This window comes from Felis catus, chromosome F1 (genome assembly GCF_018350175.1).
Source record: "Felis catus isolate Fca126 chromosome F1, F.catus_Fca126_mat1.0, whole genome shotgun sequence".
Classification (NCBI taxonomy): domain Eukaryota; kingdom Metazoa; phylum Chordata; class Mammalia; order Carnivora; family Felidae; genus Felis; species Felis catus.
The window spans coordinates 31,733,108-31,760,286 of NC_058384.1; the positions used below are offsets into that span (position 1 = coordinate 31,733,108).

At 43.8% G+C, this 27,179-nt stretch overlaps 2 protein-coding genes across 10 annotated transcripts in view; both read right to left on the reverse strand.

Annotated features, from left to right (window-relative positions):
- Positions 1–11,806, reverse strand: part of TRAF5 (TNF receptor associated factor 5) — a 51,610-nt gene extending 39,804 nt beyond the window's left edge. For both annotated transcript variants that reach the window (XM_006942800.5, XM_003999324.6), the window contains exon 1: positions 11,658–11,806. The gene's annotated coding sequence lies outside the window, so the exon portion shown is untranslated. The remainder of the gene's footprint in view (positions 1–11,657) is intronic.
- Positions 11,807–22,426: 10,620 nt separating this feature from the next.
- RCOR3 (REST corepressor 3) overlaps positions 22,427–27,179 on the reverse strand; it is a 53,487-nt gene continuing 48,734 nt past the window's right edge. For 7 of the 8 annotated variants that reach the window (XM_003999326.6, XM_019821851.3, XM_006942801.4 and 4 more), the window contains 2 exons: positions 25,526–25,767; positions 22,427–25,060 (listed from right to left, as the gene is read on the reverse strand). In XM_003999326.6, coding sequence (XP_003999375.2) covers positions 24,716–25,060; positions 25,526–25,767 — 587 coding nt within the window. In that variant the 3' untranslated portion in view covers positions 22,427–24,715. The remainder of the gene's footprint in view (positions 25,061–25,525; positions 25,768–27,179) is intronic. The other variant, XM_003999327.6, reaches the window with a different exon arrangement.

The window sequence follows — 27,179 nt, forward strand, 5'->3', positions numbered from 1 at the left end:
GTCAATCGAATTGCCCCAAATCACACGGCAGGCACATAGTGGTGCAGGAATGTGAACCTAGGCTTCCTGACACCAAGTGCAGTGCTCTTTGCTCTGTGTCATAGCTAGAGGGAAATGGACCACATCCCAACCAACACCAAGATGGAGCTCTCGAGGAGAGGCAGGACAGCCTAGAGACCAGCTCTGGACCCAGACCGCTGGGTTCAATTCCTTCTGCCATTCACTTACCTGTGTCCTCTTTTCCTCATCTAGAAAGTGGGAGAATAGTAGCTGCCTCTATGGCTTGGAGTTAAGATTGAAGGTGTTGATCCACGTAAATTACTAGCACACAGTGCCTGCCACGTAAATAAGCACTAAATATCCATGCATGTCCATCCTTCACTCCTAGTCAGCACTTATTCAGTGCCTGCTGTGGGCATAGGCCTGTGCCTCATTCTACTGCGGGAGAGGGTGGAGTGGGGGTCGACCCCCAGTTACCAGACAGTTCCTGTCCCCAAGAGGTTTTCAGTCTAGGTGGGGGCCATGCCTGTATACAAAGTACGCCAACAATGTGCTCTAAGAGTGTGCCCGGGAGCATGACAAAGATGCTGACTTGGATACTTTACCCCAGAGAAACAGACCTCTGTTTCAGAAGCCTATTTGTTACAATCTTTTAGCCTACCCTAGTTAACATATTTCAGAATCAGGATCTCTCAGTAGTAGCCAGATTCTACAGCCAGTACCGTGTGAGATGCACAGAACTAGACCATTGGGCCAGCTTCTAGACTCCTCCTCCTCCTCTGCACTGGCTACTCCTCATGTCCCCATCTCTCAGAGGGCCCAGGCTGGTGCTGGACCTCTTCTCTCTGGTGAGCTCATCTTGGCTCCTCCCTTAGATGCCATCCCTAACAGTGCCCCGATGTCTACCTGCAATCTGGACCTCTCCTCATTCCAAGTGCCTAGTCCATACCTCTGTGTTTGTTTACCTGGCGCCCCACCCAACCTGCTCCTCCCATGGCCTTCCTCCACCTCAGTAAGATGCTGTCACAATCACCCTATTGCTTGGACCAAAACTCGGGAGCCACTCACCCTTGACTCTTCTTACTCTGCACCCCACAACACAAATCCTCTCGGCTCTTCTTCCAAACATATCAAACCCTGTTCCCTACTTTCAGCACAACCGCCCTGGTCTAAGCCAGTGTCATCTCCCTATGGGGAACAGCATTAATCTCTTAGCTGGCCTCCTGCCCCTGTCCTTCCCTGTACAGCCCAGTCGTACCCCAGCAGCCAGAGCTATCCTTTTAAAAACAGAAGTTAGACATGCCACTCCTCTGGGCTCCAATGGCCCCCATGTCACTCAGGGTTAAAGCCAGTGTCCGTTGAGTCCAATGCAATCTGGCCTGTCCTTATTTTCTAGCACTCTCCACCTGTTCACACACTCTAGTCCCATGGCCTCACTTTTTCTTGACTAGTGCAAGCGCCTTAACTTGCTGTCTGTCCCCCTGACACCTGAATGGCTTGTTCCTGCACTTCAGGTATCTGCGCCAACGCTCACTCTCAAGTGAGGTCTCCACTGATCTCCCCAACTGCAAACACAACCATCCCTGACCACACGCCCCATCACCTGATGCATTCTTTTCCAGAGCACTCCCCACCATCAGGCATGTTGAGGTTTACTTCCTTACTGCCCGGCTTCCCCAGGCAGAGCGCAAGCTCTCCAGGAGGCAGAGGTGTCTCCTTTGCTTACTGAGGTGCTAATACTTAGAAGGGTGCCCATGACAGGCATACCATAAACACTCACAGAAAGACTGAATGCCTGCCTTACCGTATTCTGCAAAAAGCAGGAAAGCTTCCCTCCTACCTATGCTGCTTCCCGGTACCTAAAACTTCCTATCTTAACGGTTTATTAGTCCTACAATCCCACCAGTTCCAGCTAGACAGAGGAAACTTGAGGGGAGCCTGGGTGGCTTAGTCAGTTAAGCATCTGACTCTCGGTTTCGGCTCAGGTCATGATCTCGCAGTTCGTGGGTTCGAGCCCCACATCGGGCTCTTTACTGGCAGTGTGGAGCTTGCTTAGGATTCTCTCTCTCCCCCTCTCCTACTCACGCTGCCTGTCTCTCTCAAAACAAATACATAAACTTTTAAAAGATTAAAAAAAAAAAAAGGATGGCTGACTTGGGGAGAGGTAGTCAGTGTCAGGAGGGGAGGGTCTAGCCATACAGGGCTGGAAGAGCCAAGTCTGAGCCATGGTCCTTAGTCCTACTAACATGAACCAGTCCCTGGTGAGATGTCATGGGGGAAGCCAGGTACCTGGGAAGGAGGGGAAAATGTTGAGGAGGATTTTTAAAGGTAGACAAGGCCAACAATTCAACTCAAGAAATATGTATAGGGCCCTCACCCAGGTGCCTCACAAGGTGCTAGACAGGTGAAATCACATTTGCCAGGGTCCTTTTCTGGAGGCTTCACCATGTGAACAGGTAACAGAGATGGAGGCCAGGTTTTCCTTTTCAGCTCACTCTCTTGTTTTCACTATCTATTTCAAACCTTTCTCTTCTCTGCAAACCGTGACCACGCCCCCCCCCCAGGCCTCACCCAGAAACTTCACTTCCTATTGCACACAGAAAATAGAAGTCTTCAGACCAGAAAGACCTCCGCTTCCTGCCACCAGACCTATGTGTCTCCCTGCACGGGGGCCCCTGCTCTGCCCTCTCCCTCTCAGAGCGTGTTACAGGTGACCTCTGAATGAAGCCAACTTCTCCACCTGTCCTGGACCCCTGCCTCCTCAGGGAGCTTCACATCCACTGTCACCCACCCCCCTTCCTCATCGCCAACCTCTCTCTTTCAGCTGGCTCCTTCCATCACTCTCACACAACCACGATCTCTCTAGAGATCAAGCAACACGAAAAATCCTCACTCTCACATTTCTCGAAAGTTCGAGCTCTCCTTCCTCTCACAGCCAAACTTCTTCACTCACTCTCACCCTCAACACAGCGGAGGGACTGTCTCCACTGGCCTCTCTTCAGTCCAGTCCTCAGCCGGCTCGGGCCTGGCTCACACCCTCACCAAGCCACCCAAATCGGTGACTGCTGGCTCACTAACGCCAATGGTCCGTTTTCAGACTTCATCTTACCTGGCTTCTAAGCAACATCAGACATTGTTGCCCCCTCCATGCCCTTCCCCAAATACACACACTCTCCCTTTAGCTTCCCTGAAACCACACTGTCCAAGAACAGAGACAATGTATGAACTAACAACTCCCAACTCTCTCTCTCTCTCCAGCCCAGACCTCCTCTGCATCTAGACCCACATGAAGGCTGCATGCTGAGTGCCTTCTTCCGATGCTTCCGAAAGCCAAAGCATCTCAAACTGAACCGATTTCCCCTCTCCTAAGTTGCTCTCCCCAGAGCTACCTCTTGGTAAATACCCAACTCTTTTATCTTCCTGCTGTTGCCAGATAACTGGCATCATCCGGGCGATGCCTTCTCTCTCCTCCCCCACATCCCATCAGTCACAGAGGCCCCCTGAGTGTACCTGACAGGTACACTCCGCCTCCTTCTCTCCACCCCCGCGACCAACACCTTGATTCAAGCCACCATCCCTCTCACTTGGGCCACAGCACAGCCTCCTACAACTGGTCTCCCTCACCCACTCACTCCTCCAGAGCATTTTCCACACACCGCCTGACTGAGCTTCTGAAAACACCAAGCTGTGTCACTCACACGATCTTTTCACAGCCTCCCATTCCTCTTAACGTTCCAAAGCCCTAATGCATGCTGCAATGGTCCTGTCCAATCTCTAGGGTCATCTGGAAGCCCCCCTCCTCCCCTACCTTTTATTCTCCATTCTCCCTGGTCTTTTTGCCATTCTTTTTTTTTTTTAAGTTTTTATTTATTTATTTTGAGAGAGAGAGAGAGAGAGAGAGAGAGCGAGCAGGGAAGGGGCAGAGAGAGAGGGAGACAGCAAATCCCCAGCAGGCTCCTAACAGTCAGCACAGAGCCCAACCCGGGGCTTGAAGTCACAAAATATGAACTCATAACCTGAGCTGAAATCAAGAGTCAGATGCTTAACCAACTGAGCCACCCAGGTGCCCCTGTTTGCCATTCTTCATACAAGTGGCAAAACTGCCCTCTTTACAGCGTTCACCCCTAAGGCCGGTCTCCCTTTGCTCAAGCTGCTGTCTCCACTGGAAACATCCTGTCCTCCCCTTCCCCTAACCTCTTTCTGAGCGAAACTCACTGAGGCCCAGCTTAAGCATCACATATTCAGCCAGGCCTTCACATGCCTCCTCAGCCACGCTAGGTCCCCTCTTCCAAATTGCATGCTATTTACCATGCTGTACTTCTCCTTCATAGCATTTACTATGACTGCAATTCATTTTTGTATGTCATTATCTGTTCACTATTAACCTGAACCAGCAAACAGAAAGCAGGCCTGGGGCTACATATTTTTCAAGTTGCTGGCACACAGCAAGCGCTCAACTACCTGAGTGAATTAATAGCTGCCATTTTGGGGGCCTACAACGTGACAGATACTGTGGCTAGAAGCTTTACATGGGTTGTTCCACTGTGCACAGCAACCCATTGAGGTGTGGGCACCAGTTTTATTTTCCTATTCACATTCTACCGATCAGGATTATATAACGTGTTCAAGGTAACACAGCTGGTAAGTGCTGGGTTTAATATCAGACTGGTCTCCTCTCGAAGCCACTACACCACACTTCCCTCTGTACTCCCACAGTGCTCACTCAGTGCCTGACACACAGTAGGTGCTCAACCAAGAGGGATAGATAGAATAACCCACTATCAAGGGTGTAGGCCTCACCCTTGAGGTCTACAAAGAAGAATTACAATTCCCCTCTTCCACAGGAAAGAAGAAAATGGAGTGAGAGCTTCAAAGGGTCACCCAGCAGTAGGTGGCCATGCTGGGCTGGATCCTAGGTCTCCTGGCTCCTATCTAGAGTGATTTTCTCTACAGCATAAGCATAGCTAGGCACTATCGGGTGGAATTATGCAGGCAAGCTGTGCAGAAAAGAGGTAACATAGCAGGCCTGAGACTGCCATCCTTGGGAAGTTCTGTTTCCAAGGATGGCCCTTGGTTAACATCTTAGAAGGTGGATTTGGGGCCAATTCTCCTAACTAATTAGGGTGGCTCACTGTCCCCAAACTGTTTTGCAAACAATGTGGTTATTCCTAAGCACCTGTTTTTCTTCTGGAAGTCTGGAATGTTGGTATACGTTAGGCAGAGGGTGCCTACATGACCAGTCCTCAATAGAAACCCTGGGCACCAAGTCTCTAATGAGCTTCTCTGGTAGCAACATTTCACATGTTGTCACTATTCAATGCTGGAGGAATAACATGACCCTATGTGACGTCAGTGGTGGAGAGGACTCTTGCAGCTTGTGCCTGGCTTCTTCTGGACTTTGCCCCATGTGCCTTTTCCCTTTGCCAATTTTGCTTTGGATCCTTTCATTGTAATGAATCATATCTGTATAAGTATACGCTGAATCCTGTGAGCTCTCAGAGAAAATCATTGAAGCTGGGCATGGTCTTGGGGAAGCCTTCTTAACAAGAGATGAATTTGGGTTTTCCTTCAAAGGCAGGGGGCATGAATTAGTAGATTAATACAGGAGGCACTCTAGGCAGAAGAAATGATGTGAAGAAAGTTAGGAACAGGGAAGTCAGGTGTAAAAGGCCTTACAGCTGTTTAACACACCCTAAGCAGAGCTGACATTGAGAGAATCAAGCACTATGATTGTAAGGTGGAAGAAATGGATGCTAGAGAAGTCACATTTGCTCCAATGATCCAGCATCAATGAAGTGAATCAAGTGAAGTCACACATATGGAATTAATACCAAGAAAAGAATGAAAGAAGGTAGTGTCTGTCTGTCCACGGCTAATATCTATGGCATTGGACATTTCTCAGAAAGGTCTGCCAGAAGTGTCACTGAGCAGTTGAAGTAACAATCCAAATTATTGGCTTTTCAAATAAACCACTTCAATATGGGGGCTCCAGAATAATCTACTTCCCATCCATTAAAGGCAACTATTCACTCCTTCCTTTATCCCTTTCAAATGCCTTTGCCCAGGGTCCAATATCCCCTCCCATCTCTCTGGCCCACTTCTCCTCACTCCTCAGGAGGGCTTCCTGGAATAACCCCACCCAACTGGTGAATCACTTCTTTTATTCTGCAACTACTGAGCACTTAGGCCTTCACTTTATGTTAAATTATTTGTCTTTAACCCAGGGAAGCAGGGTAAATTTGCTAGGTTGTAGCGTAGGTATCTGCCCAGCCTCTTCCTCAGAATCTTAATGTCATGAAGGCAGAAGAGGGACTTTCATGACTGTTTAGCTTCACTCCACCCACTTGCCTCCATCCTCTGGCCTCAAGGGCCCTCTACAAATGCAAATGGAAGGCTCAGAACACAGCCTGGCTGTTCCCAGCCACCCGCCTTAGTAAGGGAGTGTGGAAAAGGCTCTGGCTGGCAGTTCTGTACCCAGTCAACCTCACTCCACATTTTGCTCTGCTTGCATAGTTGGATCCCATTAAAGGACTTCTCTGCTCCTGGTGATCAAGCCAGTGCCTGTATTTTGCTTCCCAAATCCATTGTATTTCTTCTGCCGGGTCCCTGTGTCACCTTATTACCAGCACAACTATCCCTCCAAGATGGTGGCTGCTGTGCCCACACATTATTCTAAAGGCTGGAATCCTGCCCCTGAAACGCTCTCCCTGGGCCTGGGCCTCCATTATCTTATGCCTCCTGCTCTCCTCTCTGCCTTCTGCCTGCCAAGGGCTTGTCCCAGCTTATCCCCACCATGTCCAGTCCCATCCCAGCCCACCTACCTGGCTGCTGAGCTCTGCTCGGTCTAGATTGCCAAGTGTCAGCAACAGGCTAGTTTAAATGATGGGCTCCCTCGGAACTTGGCAGTTCTTTTGTTTGTCTGTTTTTAATTTAATGTGAATGCCTTTAGGCTCCACACACATTTTCCACCTCCCCAGAGACCCCACAACTCCCTATTGCTATCAAACACATAGAAGAAAAACAGCTTTACTGAGTACCCGCCAGACACTAGGCTCTGTGTATATATTGGCTCATTTAATCCTTCCAGCAACCCCAAGTGGGTGACATTACTATCTCTATTTACCATTGGAAACAGAGCCTCATGGAAGTTGGGCAACTTGCCCAGATCATGCAACTACAACCAGCAAGTCATAAATTCAGATTTGAACGCAGCTTCTGAAGTCCACACTATTTCCACTACGCATTTAGGCGGCCCCTCTGCAGCAGTGCAGGAGAGGAAACGGAAAGGCAGGAAAGTGAGTGAATGCACAATCAAGGTAATACAGGAAAGAGGTCGAATGGATGTGTCGAATGGACGTGAACTCAGGGTGCCGCCCTTCGGACCAGAACCGGCCAGGGGAGACAGGCCAGAGGTGACTGTGGGAGAACAGTGATGTCTGCACAGGTGAGGGAGAACTCAGAGGAAGGCACGGCTTGGGATGCATGTCTGAGGGGCTCCAGAAACATCACGGCGAAGATTCTGTGTGTCACAAATCAAACTGGCCAGGAACAGAGCTGGGTGAGAGACAGAGCCTTTCCTGAAGAGTGTTGGTTTGAGCCATGGGAGGACAGGGGGGCTCTAGGGAGAGGAGCATGGGGGTTAGAGGCCCAGCCTGAGGACACAGCCTGGTCCTCATATGGGCACTTGCAGGGAGGGAGGAGGATGAGAAGCTCAAGGTCAATGAAGGGAACGTCGGTGGGGACAATGGGGCACCCTCCAAGGAGATGGGCAACAGCTGCAGAGCAGGCTGGCGACTGAGGATTACCAGGCCCCAGAAACCTTCGGGCAATCTGAGCGGCAGGGCAGGTGCACAGCGTGGAGTGAGGAATACATAAGTGCAAGTGCTGGCTGCTCTTTCCAGAAGCTTTTCAGTGAAAGGGAGAGAAGAGGGGTTGCAGAAACATGGGCTGTTCCTGTTTAACAGAGGCTGAGCTAGTGGGGCAGAGGATGAGGTCAGTGGTAAGGGAATGATGGATGGAGCCTGTCAGAGGGAGAAGAGGGCTGCATCAGGGGCATAGGTGGAGAAGGTGCTCTCCCTCCCATGGGTCAGGAGAGTACCTCTTCCCTGAGAGGAAACAGACCATGGGGGAAATCCCAGGGATGTTCTGGACTGGAGAGGAGAGAAGCTGGTGGAGCGCATGTCCAGCAATGAGGCATGGGCAGCTGCTGAAAGTGAATGGGTCCCCCTTCCCTGTTCACACACTCCGGAAGGGGCGCTCCCTGGGCTCTGTCATTCAACACGGGGACCACAGACCCTGCAGGTACCTGCAGAGGTACCCAGTTCTGGCCACGGCACCATCTAATCATGTGTCACCACCTGCCTCCAGATAACATGACGCAGAATATACTCCCCACTGCCGCTTCAAGCTGACTTTGAATTTTTCTGTCAGGACTGGTGAGTATTTTCACTTTTATTTCCTCTCTGGTCCTCCAGTCCACTTCCCCACAAGACAGGGCCTGCCAGGGGCCATGTGGGTCAACTACTGTCTGACCCTCCAAATAAAGCTTTCCTCTGGGCAAAGCAACAAGCTCAGTGGGGCCCAACCCTGGCCTCAGCAGAGGGCCCTGGTGCCCTCTACCCTCAGCACACACACAGATGCCCACCTCGCTCTGCTGGGGTGATGACTCCTGCCCCAGAGTAGTCCCAGTAAAATCCACCATCTGCACAGAAAAAGCTCTTCAGAGACTGGGTCTGCCACAGCTCCCCCCTTCCCTTGGTCTATTAGCCCTTAAAGACCCCCAATCAGTGACAAAGGTGTCAGGTGGATTTTGATGAATGCCTTTCTGGTTCCCTCACGCTCCTCCTGCCCAGAATTCTGGCTTCCTCTAGCCAAAATACCAGGAGAAGAGCACAGGAATTAGAGTCAGAAGACTTGGGCTGGGGTCCTGGCTGGTCCCTACATTCTGTGAGATCTTTCCGGTCACTTCTGTGCCCTAGCTTGCAACCAGGGAAGTGGAAGGAACAGCAACCTCCCTTTCCCTTCTCTCAGGGAGGCCATAAGAAGTTAATCAGGTCAGAAAGGCTATTTTCAAACTGCACAGGGCTGTTCTGATTCCTGGGGTCTAAGCAAGCCCTGCTGACAGCTCAGCCTCTCTGTCCAGAGCCCCACCAAGCACATGTTCCCCAGCCATCAGTCCCAAGGGAGACACATCTCAAATGAATTCGACACAGACATTTGTTTAGGCCTACTCTGTCAGATTCCAGGACCCAAACCAGAATAGACACAGGTCTTGCCCCGAGTTCACTGAGTTGGGGTAGAGCTAACAGAGCAGATGTCTGTCCATGTGGCGCCCCAGGCAGAGCCTCCAGGGGACTCTGCTCTGTGTGGTTGGGAGCACACCAGACATGTGTTACCAGAGTCCAGACTGAGGAGGAGGTGGGTAGATTTAGTTGTCTGAGAAACCAGGGTGGGGGCCTGGAGCAGAGGAACCAGGCACCTTAGGGACCCAGGCCCGGCCCAGCAGTGGAACCTAAAGGGTTATTACACTCAGGACTTCACCCTCACCATCCGGGAGACGAGGAGAATAATCCTGCATTGGCCTGACTCACTAGAATATCAGGGAGAACAAAATGAGAACAGTAAAGAGAAGACGCTTTGAAAAGGAAAGAGCTTTACAAACATGGAATTATTTTTTCTTCAGGGTCCTCTGCTGAGAAGCTGAGATAATCACAGAAGGTCTGATTGTCTAAAGGCTGACGAGCCTAGCGGGGCTGACTCAGAGGCATCCAGCTCCCTCGCTCTGCAGATCGCCCCCAATGAAATATCCCAGTTACAGACTTAGTACTTCCAGTGGACGGGGCCTCCCTCTCCTTTCCGTACTCTTTCCACTGCCCTGCCACCCATAGCCAATGGGTGCTCAGGTGATGCTTGCTGACAGATGGAAACGCTGCCCATCCTACCCTCATGGCCACGGACCTCAGCTCAGAGGACCTGAGAAAGTCACCTCCTCCATCATTGCCCCTCCCGCAGGTCATCCAGAGCTGGGCTCACACAGGTGACTTTCTCCTGCCTGTGTCCAGGATCTGAGGGCCTACCCATCCCACACAGTTCAAAACAGAATGGTAACGAAAACAAGAAAGCCTCGACAGGGGCTAGATATTTTCTGCTTCCATCTCACAACCAGCTTTCCTGCAGCAGTGACCTTACTATGCAAATCAGAGTAGACCACAGGGAGGAGTGGTCAAATAGTTTTCACCCGACCATCAACTGCACTAACTCCCTTTCACCGGCCATGTGACAAGGGCAGACAGCCAGCAGCAGCACCCTGGGTTTGAGAGGCCCTACCCAGCCTTTCCCGGCCTAAAATTCTCTCTCACACACGTAACTGTTCTATTCCCAGAAGCACCTCCATTTCTTTGCATTTTGTCTTCCAGAGCCCTTTTAAACCGTGAACGTCTCTAGAGGAAGAAACCATATTCCACTGGCCTTAGTCACACAGCACCTGTGCCCAATAAATATTTACTGAATTAAATTGGTTACTAGATGCCTGTCCTCAGGGACACGGGTCACGGCCCAGGGCTGTGGAGGGTGGGGCTGCAGGGGCAGCCTTTTCCCAACCTCACCGCTGGCCTAGAGCGGCCCTGCCAGCCACGGGGCGATAACTGAGTTCGAGAAAGTAAATCTGAAATAGCCAAATATGGAAACTCTGCAGGAGGGGGCAGAACCAGCCGAGAAAGTCGGCAGCGGGCAGAGCAGCCCAGTGGAGTCAGCGACAAGAGTGAGGCCCCGGTATTCACAGAAAATCTTCAGAACTGCCAAAACCCTGCAGAGCAGCGGCAAGGGGGAAGCGATCTGTTCCGGGAAACCCAGATTCCACCAATCCTCTGGGTGTCCCAGGGCAACTCACCTCCCTGAACCTTGGTATCTTCCAAGACCCCTCCGAGCTCAGCTTTGGGTGTGTGTGTGTGTGTGTGTGTGTGTGTGTGTGTGTGTGTGTGTGTGCTGTGTTGTGTGCTGTGTGGTGTTTCTAAATGAGCACGCTCAATCGAACAGTTCGTGGAGGTTTCCATTCATTCCAATATTAAAGTTTCATTCCAGAGGGCTCCGGTTGGAGAAGTCCTGCAGAAGTGGAGGGGGCGCTGAAGGGTGCGAACGGAGAGCCTCGGGTTTGCAGTGCGTGCGTGCAGGGCACGCCTGGAAATCACCCCTCAACCTGAACCTGGTCCCTCCAGGCCACAGCCGTGCTCTACAGCAGCTCCCCAGTCCAGACCCCCGGTCTCCGTCCACGACACACCCTTCTGCTGCAAAGAAAACCCGCTCGGAGCCGCGGAGCCTGGCTCTGACCCTCAACACCCAACTGCACCCCCTCGCCCGCAGCAGCGGCCACCAACCCAGCGGGCTCCCCCGGTCCCCTAACCCCCACCCCGCGGCCGCCCGGCGCTAGTCCGGGACGCGCTAGACGCGAGCGCGGCGGGCGGCCAGGCCCGGGACCCCCACAGCCGAGCGCCAGGCGCCAGGAGGTGGTTGCGGGGCCCGTGCCGCTGTGGCGCTTTCGGTTTCAAAGCAAACGGGACGAGCCGAAGAACGCTCCTCGGTCCCCTCACTCCAGCTCTACAGCCTCGGGGCTTATCACCGCGGCGCGGCCACCGCCCCGGAGGCGACCTGCCGGGACTCACGTGTGGCTCGGCGCGGGGGTGCTCAGCCGGCGCTGGTCCGCAGGCTCGCGGCTACTCCAGGCAGCGACCGGCGACGAGGCGGGGGCCAGGCTCTCAGCCCCCCAGCCCTGCTCGCTGAGCCAGACCGGGGGAGGAAGGAGGGCGGGCCCGGGACCCGGGAAGGGCGGGGCCTGGGGCGGGGCCCGGAGCAGTCCTGGAGAGGGGCGCAGGCCCCAGGGGAAGGGCGGACGCGCAGGAAGGTGTCGGGTAGGACGCGGAGAATTACTGAGCAGTTAGAAATCTAACCTAACCACACTGGAATCACAAGTACCTACAAATAAAAAGCATCTCAGATTTTCCTCAAGTGCCTTTGAACTGTACCATCTTACCCTTCAACCTGGGACAACCAAGCTGAGCCAGTCCTTTCCTGCTTTGACTCCCTTAGCTCAAGGTCTCAGGTCTGGTTGGAACCAGTCCTTCCCCATCTTCCTCAGCAGTAGCACAAATTTGTCCGCCCTCCTCCTTGCTGCGTGTCTAGCAATCCTTTAGAATCGTTGAGGTTGACCTTGGACCAAGGGCTCCCCAGACATCTCTTTGGATCTTCAAAACAACCTTGTGAAGTAGGCCTGTTCCTCCTCATTTTACCTATGAGCTGAGGTCCAGAGAAGTGACCTGAAGTGAGGTGCCCGAAGGTGGACACTCAGCAAGGGCTGTAGTTACAACTTAAATCCAGCTCTCCTGACTCCTAGATACAGGCCTCTTTCTTAGAATACTTCTCTCCAGGAGCGTATGTTCTGAATGGTATTTGTAGGCTATATAAATCTCTGTGGAGGTTGATGGAGCATGAAGAGCGAGATTTTGGAATGAAATAGATCAGAAGTCCAATTCTAGCTTCCTCACTTTCAGTTAGGCAACCGTGGGCAAGTACTTGATTGCCCTGAGCTTTGATTACTCATCAGTAAAAGGGGAAAATTAGTAAAATGCACAACCCAGAGATGCATGGGAGCCAGGCAGAAAGAGACAGGAAGGAGGCCCAAGGCCTCCAGTCATGGAGGAGGGGGAGGGACACTGGTACACTACAGAGCTTGTGTGGGATCTGGAGGAGCAGCCAGGCTCCGGCTCAGGCTCAGGTTCCATGCCATCCTGTCCTCCTGTGGTCTCCATTTTTCAACAAGAGCCAGAAATCCAGATTCCAACTTTTGGGTTGGTGAGCCAGATTAACCACTCCAGTGGGCATTGCTTTGGGACTCTAGACCCACCTCACAATCCTGTGTGAAATAAATGAGATAGCATTCCTATATTCCTGACACAGAGTAGGCACTCCATGAACCTTACTGTCTCTCCCTGTTCCCTTATACATCTTCTCTTATCGTTGCCTACTTCCTGACTCATTACCCACCACCCCCCCCCATACCCTGACCAGCATCTACAAGTCATTGTTGATATGTTTTGTAAGGGTATATCTCCTTTCACTGGCTAGAAACATTTGCAGGTGTGCACTGGGCTCCTTGTACTGTCATTGACTATGATTCCATGGTTTCTCCCCCCTCTTCTTCCCTATCAACTGAATAAAGCAGGCAATTTGTCCCTAGAATCATATCTGAGTTTTAAATACAATGAAATCAGATGCTGGGACAGATAGAGAATCTTTAGTTGTGGGGAGTGGGGGCTGCATGACTTCAGGGCTAGGAAGTTGAGAGAGAGGAATTTTCAATAGGTGTTACTGTTAGTCAGAACTAAAGGTCATGTTCCCAGCTCCCCATGTTGATCACAGAATCCTGGGCAGGGTGTCTGGGAGAATAGAGAAGACAGACCCTGGGAATAGACCAGTCTGATGGAAGAGATATGATCCCTTTCTTCAAGGATCTTGAAGATGGAGGAGAAGGACAGAATGTAAATGTACATAGAAAACCAATATTAAATACTTGCAGGTTATAGCTAACATTTATTGTCTTATTATACACCAGGTACTGTGCTCAGTGCTTTGTTGATATCAACCCATTTAATCATCAGCCCTATTTTATAGATAAGAAAACGCATGTTTTGAATAATTTGCTCAATTGCAAAATTCTTAGTTTGGGAAAGGTGGGATTTTAACTTTGGAAGTCTCGTTCTAGGGCTCATAACCACTACACTGCATGTAAATTCAAACAGAACAACTTTAAGAAGGAGATGAATGTTAGCAATTTTATGTTCTGAAAATATTTGCAATGTTACAAACAGAATCCAGTCTTCAAACTAAATCCATCTAATAAAAATAAGGGCAAGATTGGTATATACCAACTTTTTACACCGAATAAAAGAGCTAAACTTTTTATCTATCTCATATAAACACTTTAAATTTACCCCCAAACTTCAGAAAGACATGGCTTTCAGCTGTTTAATTTGCTGGATAAATTAATAGGGTAGGTGATTGTAGCCCTGGTTGTCAATGGAAAGATTGTGTTGATGGAGAGGGGAGGACGCCACCTACTGGAACAATAGATGGATGTATTACCTTCCTCAAGCTGCCCTTGTGTGACAAGACTGGTCAATACAAGCAGTTAGAGCAGAGTAAAAGGTCATACCTTCCAACACCTAGAGATCAGTGAGATGAGAAAAAAGGAAAAAAATTCTTCTTGAGACCTAGATTGCATCTTTAACTTCCATTGTAAGTTACAATGGAAATTCTTTGCCCATAATGGAACCACACGCGGAAAGTGTGATATAGCAGCAAACCACTCTCAGGCAAAAAGCAAAACCTCAGGGTGCTGAGCACATAGAACGCTCACTTGCTCGCTAAGTAGGTCCTGCATCGAGGCAATAAATGAATGAATATCTGTGGGTTTTCTGAATTTAAATTCTTGACCCAGTGATATGTTGTCCCTTTGCTTTCATCAAATAACCTTTACCTCAGTGAGCCCAGCAAACACCACAAGAGAGGCAGGAAGTGCTGGGAACAGGGAGCTTCTCCCAGGATGGATATAATTTAAAAAAACAAAACAAAAGACTTGTTTTCCAGATACTGTTTTTCCAGAGGTATATCCATTATCTGGTAGTACCAGAATTTACTTATCCATTCACCTAATGAAGATCATCTTGGTTGTTTCCCATTATGAAGTAGAATTAATTGGCAGTTATGAATAAAGCTGCTATAAATTAGTATGCAGGTTTCGGTGGGATATAGATCTCCATATAGTCTGTATTTGTTCCAGAGGATCACTCTCTGAATATACACATTCCTCCCTCCCCTTCTCTGTTCGTGGTTTGATTGTGTGATTGTCAGCTCTTTTGTTGCAACAATTAGATTTTTATTGTTTTAAAATTAGGCCTGCTGTCTTCACTGTTTGCTTGGCCAAATGTAGATTCGGTCCATTTTGACAGTTCCTTTAATAAGATTCACACATGCAATTCCCATCAGTGCTTGGAAAAACATTTTAACATGTTAACTCTGCATAGTCACTGTAAAGTATTAAATATATGTGTGTGTGTGTGTGTGTGTGTGTGTGTGTGTGTGTGTGTGTATTAAGGTTATTATTTAGCCTTAGGAACCATGAAGTAAGATTGTGGGTTTGATTGGCACAATCTGGTTTTGTTAGACCTTGTAGTAGGTTGGTAACAAGGAAGACCATTCATTATTTGATATTTCTCTCTCTCTTTTTTTTTTTTTTTTTTTTTTTTTTTTTGGAGAATGGCGCCTACTCTATATGGAGAGATTTTAAACAATGCTCTTGTAACCCTGGTTATCCACATCCTCTGTTTTACAAACAGGACAGAAGCATTAAGAAGGAAAGGCATATGCTCAGAAAGGGTTTAACATGGGGAAAACTGACAAATTTCAAATGCCTTTGACTCTTACAACACCTCTGTAGTCCATGACCTTGCCTCTCTATCCTGAGAAGTTCCATATGATCCTCAGCAGTCACAATAAGGGCCTCTCATTACGATACACCATTCTGGGGCTGCTGCATCCACTGCACACACTTTGGTTACATTTCCCCCCCTTTTTAAACAAATTTACTGTCATACTTTCAATACCACAAAATCCACCCAATCAATGAATTTTAGTAAATGCATACAGTTATGCAACCATAAAATTTTAGAACCAACCCATCACCCTATGTGTCCTTTTGCGTTCCATCCCTACTCCCAGCCCTGGACTCAGGCAAGAGGGGATCTGCTTTCTGTTTCTATAATTTTGCAGTTTCTGGAAAATTTATTTAAATAACTACACAGTATTTTGTGTCAACTGGCATAATGGTTTTGAGATTCATCTAGTTTGTTGCATGTACCAATAGTTTCTCCCTTTTCGTTGCTGTTTAGTATGCCATTGTATGGATACACCACATTTTCTTTATCTCTTCACCATCTGATGGGCATTTGGATTATGTTCGGTATTGGGATATGAATAGCGCTGCCATGAACATTTAAGCACAAGTTTTTGTATGCACATACATTTTCATTTCTCTTTAGGTAGATACTGAGGAGTAAAATTACTGGGTTGTATTGTATGTATACCTTTATTTATTTCTCTTTTAATTTTTTTTAATGTTTATTTTTGAGAGAGTGAGAGACAGAGCACGAGTGGGGGAGGAACAGTGAGAGAGGGGGACACAGAATCTGAAGCAGGCTCCAGGCTCTGAGCTGTCAGCACAGAGCCCAACGCAGGGCTTGAACCCACGAACAGTGAGATCATGACCTGAGCCGAAGTCGGATGCTTAACCGACTGAGCCACCCATGTGCCCCTGTATGTGTACCTTTAATCTGTTAGAAATTGCCAGCTTTCCAAAGGGGTTGTATCACCGCATCATACTGCATTTCTACCAGCCATATGAGAAATTTTCGGCTTCTCTGCAAACCTGGCAATGGTTAGTACATATTGTCAATCTTTTTAATATTAGCCATTCTAGTGGGTATTCTAGGTACCTTATTGTGGCTTTACTTTGCATTTCCTTTATGACTAATGGTGTGACATCTTTCCATGGACTCATTTGTTATTTGCATAACTTCTCTATCCAAATGTCTATCCAAATTTTCCACCCATTTGAATTGATTTTTGTTGTTCTTGTCTTCTTATTGTTGTAAGAGTTCTTATTGGGTTCTTAAGAGTTCATTATACGTTCTGGATACAAATCTTTTATCAGATACATGTTTTATAAATATTTTCTCCCTGCCTTTTTATTCTCTTAGTTGTATCTTTTTGAAAAGATGTTATTAAATTTTGAAGAAATCCAATTTATCATTAATTTTTTCTTTTATGGATCATTCTTTTGATAATGTATTTTATTCCAGGAGTTTATAGTTTCAGTTCTTACATCTAGGCCTATGATCCATTTCAAGTTAATTTTTTTGTTCACAGTGTGAAGTAAGGATCAAGGTTTTTTGTTTTGGGGGCCATTGAATTACTCTGGCACCATCACTGAAAATCAATTAACCATATATGCGTGAGTGTACTTCTGGACTCTATTCTGTTCCATTGATCTATATGTCCATCTTTACACCAATATCACAGTGTCTCTATTACTGCAGCTTTATAACAAGTAATCAGTTAGTGTAAGTCCCCAGTTTTGTTCTTCTTTTTCAAAATTGTTTTGGTTAATCTAAGTTTCAGGTTGGCATTTGTTTGTATAAATAAAGTTTTGTTGATAAATAGCCATGTCTGTTGATCTATATATTTTCTTTAAAAATTTTTTCTTATTTATTTATTTTTTTTATTTTTAAGAGAGAGACAGAACTTGAGCTGGGAAGGGTCAGAGAGAGGCGGGAACACAGAATCCGAAGCAAGCTCCAGGCTCTGAGCTGTCAGCACAGAGCCTGACATGGGGCTTGAACCCACAGACCACAAGATCATGACCTGAGCCAAAGTCAGATGCTTAACCAACTGAGCCACCCAGGCACCCCTGATTTATATATTTCCTATAGCTGGTTTTGAACTACATGGGTAGAGATGAGTAGTTGCATGCAACAGGTGTGGACTGCAAAGCCTAAAATAGTTACTGTCTGGCCATTTATAGAAAAAGTTTGCTGACCCCTGGTCTAGAGCCTTTACATCACCATGTAAATTTTGGAAATAATCTGACAATTTGTACAAAACAAACCTGCTAAGATTTCAATAGAGATTGGGTTGAATCTATGAATTTGAGGAGAATTACTATCTTAACAATATTAAGACTTCCAATCCATAAACATGGTGTATCCCTCAATTTATTTAGGTCTTCTTTAATTTGCCTCAGCAATATTTTATAGATTTCAATGAATAGGTCTTCACGTCTTTATTAAATTTATTCCTATTTTACTTTTTGATACTATTGTCAACAAAGTTGCTTTCTTAATTCTATTTTTAGATAATTCATTGCTAATATATATGTAATTGATTTTATATCAAACTTGTATCCCATGACCTTCTTAAACTCATTTATTATTCTAGTAGGTTTTTGGAGATTTATTTTTTACATGCCATCGTCCACAAATAGACAATTTTTTAAAATAAATTTTTGTTCTTCCAATCCGTATGCCTTTATTTTTCTCACCTTTTTGCATTGCTAGAAGCTCCAGTAAAATGTTGAGTAGAAGTGGTGAGAACAGACATCCTTCCCTTGGTTTCAATCCAAGGAAAAGCCTTCAGTTAAGTGTGATGTTACCTATAGGCTTCTTGTGGATGGGTGCTCTTTATCAGGTTGAGGAAGTTCTCTTGTATTACTAGTTTTCTGAAAGTTCTTATCATGAATGGGTGTAGGGTTTTGTCAAATGTCTTTTTGTGTCTACTGACATGATCCAATGGTTTTTTTTCCCTTTATTAGTATGATATACTACAGTGATTCTCAGCAGAGGGTGATTTTGCTCTCTGGGGGACATTGGGTAATGGCTGGAGACATTTATGATTGTCGAGCTGTGGAGGGGGCTGGTGCTACCGACACCTGCTGGATAGAGGCTGAGGATTCTGCTATACATCCTACAGTGCATAACAAAGAATTATCTAGCCCCAAATGTCAATAGTACTGAGGTTGAAAACCCCGTTACATTAATTGATTTCTGACTGTTAAACGAGATTTGCATTCCTGGGATACACAGGAATGGGTTATGTCATGCAATTCTTTTAGGATACTGGTGATTTTATTTAATATTTTCCTAAGGATTTTTGCATCTCTGTTCATTAGAGATATTAGTCTGAAGTTTTCTTATCTTCATTTGGCTTTGAATCAGAATCATAATGCTCTTATAGAATGAGCCCTGTATTTTCTGAGTTTGTGTGGGTTTGATATTATGTCTTTAAGGATTTTATAGAATTCATCAGTAAAGCCATCTGGGACAAGACTTCTCTATGTGTGAAGATTTTTAAGTTACAAATTCAGTTTCTTTACTTAATTCAGATTTTCTTTATCTTCTGAGACAGTTCTGGTAAGAATGTGTCCATTTCATTAACCTTTCCAAATTTGTTGGCATAAAGTGGTCATAATATCCCTTTACTAGTTCTTTTAGTTTCTGTAGGTTATACAAGGATGACCCCTCTTCCAGTTTAGATTTTGGTAATTTGTGCACTTTTTATTCTTGATCTAATGTATTTTGTTGATCTTTTTGAGAACTACTGGTTTCAGAGATTTTTCTCTATTATTATTTCATTTATTTCAACCATCTATTTACTCTTTTCTATTTCAGTTGAGTTTACTGCTTTTTCCCCCGAGCTTTCAAGGTAGAAGAAAGCTTAGATGACTTATTCTTTCTTCCTATGTAAAATAAATACTTAAAGATATAAATTTTCTCCTAGGCACAGCTTTGTTGCATCCAAAAGATTTTTAGATACTATGTTTTTACTTATTTTCGGTTCAAGATATTTTCTAATTTCTCTTGTAGTTTATTTTTTGACCCGTAGCATATTTAGAAATGTGTTTAATTTCCAGACATCTGGGAATTTCAGAGATTTGTTGCTTTTTTAAAGAATGTTTTTAAAAGTTTACTTATTTATTTTGAGAAAGAGAGACAGAGTGTGAGTGAGGTAAGGGCAGAGAGAGATGGAGAGGGAGAATCCCAAGCAGGCTCCACACTGTCAGCGCAGAGCCTGATGAGGGGCTTGAACTCATAAACCATGAGATCATGACCTGAACTGAAACCGAGTCAGAGGCTTAATGGACTGAGCCACCCAGGCCCCCTCTGTTGCTTATTTATAATTCCATTGTACTTAGAGGACATTCTCTGGATGATCTGAATCCTTGTCCACTTATTAACACTTGTTCATGGCACAGAGCATGGTCTATCTTGGAAATATTTCATGTTTATTCTGTTGCTGGGTAGAATGACCTATGAATTTCAATTAAAGGTAAAGATGTTGATAGTGTTGTTCAAGTCTTCTATATTCTTACTCATTTTTGGTTTTCATGTTGTCAATTTATGAGAGATGGTTATTGAAATCATGGACTTTAATGAGGATTTGCTTATTTCTTCTTGCAGCTCTAAGAGGGATCCTCTGATGAATGGGCACCTTTTCATTATTAAATGACCATCCTTGATAATATTCTTTGCTTTGAAATCTTTGACATTAGTCATTCCAATTTTCTTTTGTTAAGATGGGAGACAGTCATCTATTTCATTAGTTTTCTATTGCTGCATAACAAGTATTGCCCCCAAACCTAGCAGCTCCAAACAACACGAATTCAGTTTCTGTTGTAAGAAATTAGGGCACAGCTTGGCTGAATTCTCTGCTTCAGAGTCTCTCATAGGAGGCAATGCAACCAGAGAATGCAATCATCTGTTAACAAGACATAAATCACAATCTTTTAGTCTAACCATAGAAGTGACATCATCACCTTTGCCATTTCTTATTGGTCAGAAGCAAGTCACTACATCCAACCCACACACAAGGGCATGAATACCAGGAAGGAAATCTTTGGGGGCTGTTCCATATCTGTGCCTCTAATCTGAGGTTATTATGGGATACTTCTGAGAATGTTTTCCTGTACTTTTGCCTTCATGGAGTTGGGAAGTTCCTTAATTCTATGAGGTTTTGTCATAATCTGTCTCCATCTGCTGGTCGTACCTCCCCTGGCTTTCTAGCACTGCTAAGTGTTATTTTGATTTTTGTTATTTCCTGTCAGTTCAGTAAGATTTTGGAAGGGAAGAAAAATAAACTGAGGATTGTAGAGCTGAAGTAACTTGTTCAATAGAGTTGGAAAAGAGTCATCACAGTAGAGGGAGGATTTTTTTTTTTTTTTTTTTTTTAATGTAAGTCAAGCAACAAGCCCTTCAACGATCGATTGTTTTAAAACTCTTGGAAAAGCTACAGCATGTGAAAAAAAATGGTCTCGGGAGTAGAGGCCTCTTGAAGCCAAATCCTGCCAATCATGAAAGCTGTTCTGGGCAGTAAGCTAAGTAGATACTTCAAGAAGTAACTTTTGTTGTGGTGTTAATTCAGGACCTCCTTAGTTTTGGTAACTGCACCCCATATATTTAAATAAGATTAGACCATATAACAGAGAAAAAAGACATTATATAAAGCATCCTGGGAGGTTAGCCTTTCTGCCATTTATATTGTGAAGACTGCTCCTAGATCTCTCCAGTTCGCATTCCCAGCATCTTTTCCTTAGAGACTCTGCTCACCCAAATTCCAACTTTAGGATTCTCAAGTTTCAATTAACCACATTGTAAACACCCATTCCCTTTATCAGTAAACAATGGTCTACTTTAAATCTGGAAAACATCTCAACCCAACACTAATTCCTGGTCTTCATCATTCTCCCTTAGGTGTGCCAGACTTTTGCAAGTAAAGGAAGGGCAAATAAAGCCACATGGCCTTTTGATACAAACACACATCCAGGAGCAATTCAGTAATTTACTTCCCAACTCCATTGCTACTAAAATTTATTGCTGCAGAACATTCCTTCACTGAGGTAAAGTTATGATACGGATTGAAGTTAGGAGGGGTGACCTATTTTGTCCTAGGAGAAGGCAGTTATGTACTCCCAGTAATGCTGCGAGAAAATGAGGTCGCTTCTTACGTTTTATATCACGTGGTTTCTCAGACTTGATTATTGGATTCTTTCTGCATTTACTTATTGGGTTATCTTCTTATGGATATCTATAATGAATGCCTAAGTTAAAAAACTAACAGACGTTAATTTCTTTTTCTTATGTTTCCTAGTCCAGATGTATTCATCATTTTGGAGAAACACAAAGAGAAACATAGATCTTGCTCTGAGTTCTAAGTTGGATTATTAGTAGCTTTGAGGAGACCTTGATACTCTAGTGTTAAGTGAGCAGCCATTATTAACATGTCTGAGTAATATTCCTTGGATAGCAGGAAGAAACATTAAAATACTATAACATATTTACCAACTAAACTTGGTACTTCAACAAAAAACTTGCAATATTATTTTTTTTTTTTAAATCATGACTGTTACTTTTTGCTTATTCCCTACATTTATTCCTGAAAAGAATGCTGGCCTATATTAATACAGAATTTTATATTCTTTCATCTTTATTCTACATCTTTACTCACTTAATTGTAAAATTATTAAGGAAAAGTTATGACCAAAACTTACCTTTACCTCCATCCATATTACACTGGAATTAAAGAATATATAAAAAATATTTTTTCATTAATATTACCAGGCATATCAATAGTGTGATTTATTTTTAGTTATGTAATGAAAAAAAATACTTGGGTGTAGATTTTTCAAAAATGATAACCTTGACATTATGAAATGGTCATTAAAATATTTCTAGATTTTGCTTTTTTATAAAAATCAATAGAATTTCACAGTGAAGAGGTCCTAAATTCCTCATACAGCATGAAATTATATAAAAATAGAAGACATAGACACCTTTAACTCTTTAATCCTTTGATTAAGCAGCAAGCATATCACTCTTCCAGGCCAAACACTGCTTAAACAAAAAAGAAAATTAATGGCGTGCAAAATATTTACAAAATATGCAAAGCACACAATAAGACATCTCACTATATACATGTGTCATATTACTAATGAAGCTCAGATTTTTCTACTGTGTGCTCTAGTGTACGTAAATAAAATCACAGCACATCCCTCAGATACAGCATCTTGGCCCACGGGTGGGGTAGAACAGATTTTTAAATGAATCATAATATACTTAACAGCCGGACAGATGCTGGTGCTGACCAACGTGACTGACATGTCCCACACACTGTATACTGAAGGTCTACTGACGAGAGACAAGACAATAAGAGCTGTATAATATGCACATATGCAAGACAATCTTTAGAAAAATGCTTTAGATATTTTCTTTTAAGATATATAACTGCCCCCCCTCCCCTCGTGGCTTTTAAAGTAAAAATAAGTATAAATTCTTGAATATTAAGGATTTTAAATCTAGGATTTTTATCTAGTTACAATCCAGGGGCAGGAACTATTTAAGATGATCCAATGAGAAAGAAAAGACACACCCTGGAAAAAGTTTGTGCCAGAACTTAAGGTCCTTCTGAAGAAGAGTGATCTAAAACTTCAAAATTGAAACTAAACAAGGAATTTAAATCTACAGCTCTTTTAAGGCTTTAGAGCCAATGGTAAGGATTATTTTTCCAATATTGGGAATATATGACTTCTCAAAACATAAATTAGGGCCTTAGATGTTGTCAAGTAGTTTTAAATATGAGAATGTAAATGTGCAAACATTTAGCCTTATGTTTCACTAGGATAGTAATCTAAGTGATCTGTCCCTTTGCACAAGTCATGATTCCAATATGAAATCACTGTATCAAAAATATTAGTAACACATTGTTGAAATACTATTACTTGCAAAATATTCTTTGTAGGTACTTAATGATTTATGAGTTCAATTAAGACTTGAAATGTTTTTGCTTCTTTATAAAAAGGGGTCTCAGCATTTTAAGTTAACAGCACAATTGTGACAATATACTGATACATCTTTAGATGACACAGAACAAATTCTTAAATTTATTTTATGAAATAATGTTGATGATTTAACCCTAAACCAAACCCACAAGCACAGGTCGGCTGCAAGGAATACACAAATGTATCCAAATAGTACAATAGAGATTTATCAAGAAAACATCCTTTATATTAAATGCAGACCATATTAATAAGTATGAGGGCAATTTTAAGTCAGAACCTAAACACAAAAAGGGTACTGTAAATAAATGCTTCCATAACCACTATCTCCACGTTACTGACAAAATATAATTCTCTTCTAACGTCCCCGAATATAGGCAACTAGTTAAAAGCAGATAGCATTTAGAAACATTAAAAAAAAAAAAAAAAAAAAAAGTCAAAATTAACTCCATCTTCAAGGAACTTAAAGACACCGTACTTCAACAAATTAAGTCCTCATTTGTACGTACAATTATTATTCCGATCCTCTTATTACTGATAGATGATGGGTCAATGACCTTTAAGCAAGGACTTTGTACTAGGACCCTGAAGTGTATGTTAAAGGGTTAGTAGGTTCAGTACATTCTTTGTGGTTTCATATAATTGCTTTGCAATTGATTAAATTGCTTTCTTTTAAAGGAATATATTAAAATTCCTTTGGAAAAAAAAGCAAGATTTTTTGAAAAAAGGGATATGCACTATAGTTTCTTAAATATGCATTAAATGAACATATGTCAAAATCTGAAATGCAGGCTATTTATTCTTGCACTCCTAACATAGGAAAATGTTGTTAAAAATTAAATTAAGGAAGAAAGAAAAAAGTCAAACATCCTTAAGAAACTTAAGGAGTTTTCACAATTCCTAAGTCAATATTCCTGTACTAAGAGCCTTGACTATGAAGAGGCAGAAATATAAAGAATCTCAATAAAATAAATACAGTAAAAATAAAACAAGAAAACCTTGGTATATAGAATACTTAATCTTTTTTTCCTTTTAATGAGATCATGTCACTGAACGTATACTCTACAAAGGAGGCTAACCGTAGGCTTTTTATCGTATAACATTTAGTTCAGTTGCATGAACTAAAAAATTTCTTAGACATCCACTTATGCTAGCCCACTGCCACAGAACTAGTTCGCAGCCTCAGTATCTAGGAAGGATTATTCTGTCCTCTTTTGCATCAGTCTGATGAGCACTGGTATAACGGTAGGGTGAAAAGTTACTGTAGCTCTGTCCAATTTAACTCTAGTGCAGTGAGGACTGTGAATCTGTCTGAATTCCGATAAGTGACGGTGGCTGTTGACCACCGACCGTGGACAACACTGGTCTTGGGTTTAGACGGGGTGGCATAGAATTAGCAGGGCGAATGAGAGGTGGTGGAGGCTGATTTAAAGTTGGCCGGGGCTGGATGAACCGAGCCTGCTGCTGGAGTGGAGGAGGCTGCCGGTGAAGAGCAGGGGCAGCAGGCAGTGTTGGACGAAGAAGTGGTGGAGGCTGGTTCAGAGTGGCAATGGGGGCTGTTGGTGTTGGAGTGGATGATGGGGCAGGAGGTGATGGACCCAGAGTCCGAGGAGCCTGTGGGGTCTGTGCCTAGAGGTGAGGAAACAAAAATACATGTATGAGATGATAGTTCCTAATGAACTTAATACAACATAGTTTGGGCTGTCACAGGAAAAACAAAACAAATCAAAACAAAACAAAAACGTAACACCAGTGTTTTTTGGAAGCACAAGCTTCTTTTATTTTAAACAAAACAAAACAAAAACCAAAAACCGAAAAAGCAACGAAGCTACCAAACAGGCATCTTTATTAGTAAACAGCTTAACACTGGAAATAAAAATAAGACTATGAAAGAACAATACACTCTCCATTCTTCTGGGATCAGAACTTAGCATGTCATTAGGACTTAAGAGTCACGAGAGAGGCACCACTGAGTAAGTGTATTGTCAACCTTTCATGCTCATTTAGCTAGTCCTCTGACAAATTAACCTTACAGAACACCACACAAAATGATTCCTCAACTCATATGAGCTCAAATTCCATACACAAACACACCTCCTCTTCTTCATCAGTGCTCTTCCCTGATGGCACATTAGAAGCACTTTTTGTCTCCTCCCCTAAAGCAGAAGCATCACCATTAGAAGCCTGGGTTCCTTGTTCTGCTTCCCACTCCTGCAATACCTCCTCTAAGTTAAACCGACGCCTGTAGTTTACAAAGAAGTTCTTCACTTGGCCAACAGTCTTGTTGCCAATTACATCTGCAATAGCTTGAAAATCTTTACCATATTTGCGGACACCTGGAAGGCAAAGTAAATAATACACCTGTGAAGGATCAATAAGGAGAGCTGTGTGTACTACACATCATGCACACACAAAAGATACCAGCAATGAAAATCCTTTCTCATAAACTCTGCTCATTTCTCAATTCTGAGATAGAGACTAAGATATCACGGTCACAGATGAAAACTATCAATTACGTCATTTCATCGAGCCAGCCACTTGCCTTCAACTGAACAATCAGGAACTTACCATTTTTTACATACTCAGTTATTTTCTCCAATCCTTTCTTGAACTCTCAAATACAGTCCATTTATTGTAAAGCATTGAATTCTTTGTTCCATCCTCAATTCCACATTCATTTATTTCCCTAGTAGCCAGTCACCTAAATTTGAGCAACACCGTTTGTAAACAAAACTGGATGGGAATAAGCCATCTCTTCTATCCCCTCAATGGACTGAGTGAGTAGTCTTAGAGTTCCCCCATTAAGAAAAGCGTTATAATTTGGTTTTAATATCGGCTTCACTATGATTACTTGCCTAATCTCACCAGGGTACCAACGTATAGAAATAAGAATTTAAACACACACGAAAAAGAATCATCACAGTGTGACGGACAAAAACAAGGGAAGCTATTTTTTGGAGGTAGCTGGATTTCAACTCCTCTAACAGTTGCAAAGGCTGTGCATGTGGAGGAGTCCCAGCGGTACTGCAGAGAGGGCTTGTTGGGCTTATCGTCACTACTGTAAATTTAGGAAGGACTGCACATTTAGTTATTTGAGAACTTAACTTTTCACTATGGAAGTTTTACTATAACAAAAGATTACATTTGATTTATGAACTTGAGATAGTCAATTATACTACAGAATTTGAAATGACTTTCTGTAATCAGATGGGTAATAAATTGCTCTTAAGGGAATTGTAAAAGGAGGTTCACTGACTCATTCTAGAAAGAGATGCACTTAGCTCAAAAGATAAAAGCTGTCAAAAATTTTGATTTTACAATTTGATAACTACTGTTTAAAATACAGAAACAGTAACTCATTAATTAGACATGAGAAAGGAGGAAAAAATGATACTTATGATAGTAAAGTCCGTAATTTAACCTAAGCAACCAGAATCATGGGGCTTTAAATAAATTCAACATGTACACAATCACAGATGAGAGAATAATATGAGGATATGTTAACACCCCAGGAAAAACGCTAGGCACGTTCTTAGTGGTACCTATTGGTATCATCTCCCCAATTATCTTCTTAAAGCAGCATCATGATATGACAAAATTCTTGCTTTTAATTTCTGCCCTTCTTTTATATGGAGAACTTGGGAATGAGTATCTCCTGCTTACATTCAACTAGCTAGGCTTGACTCCTCAATGGTGCATTCCTTTATCTTAAAGGGCATTCTGGGCAAGAAGTTTGAGATTATTAAGC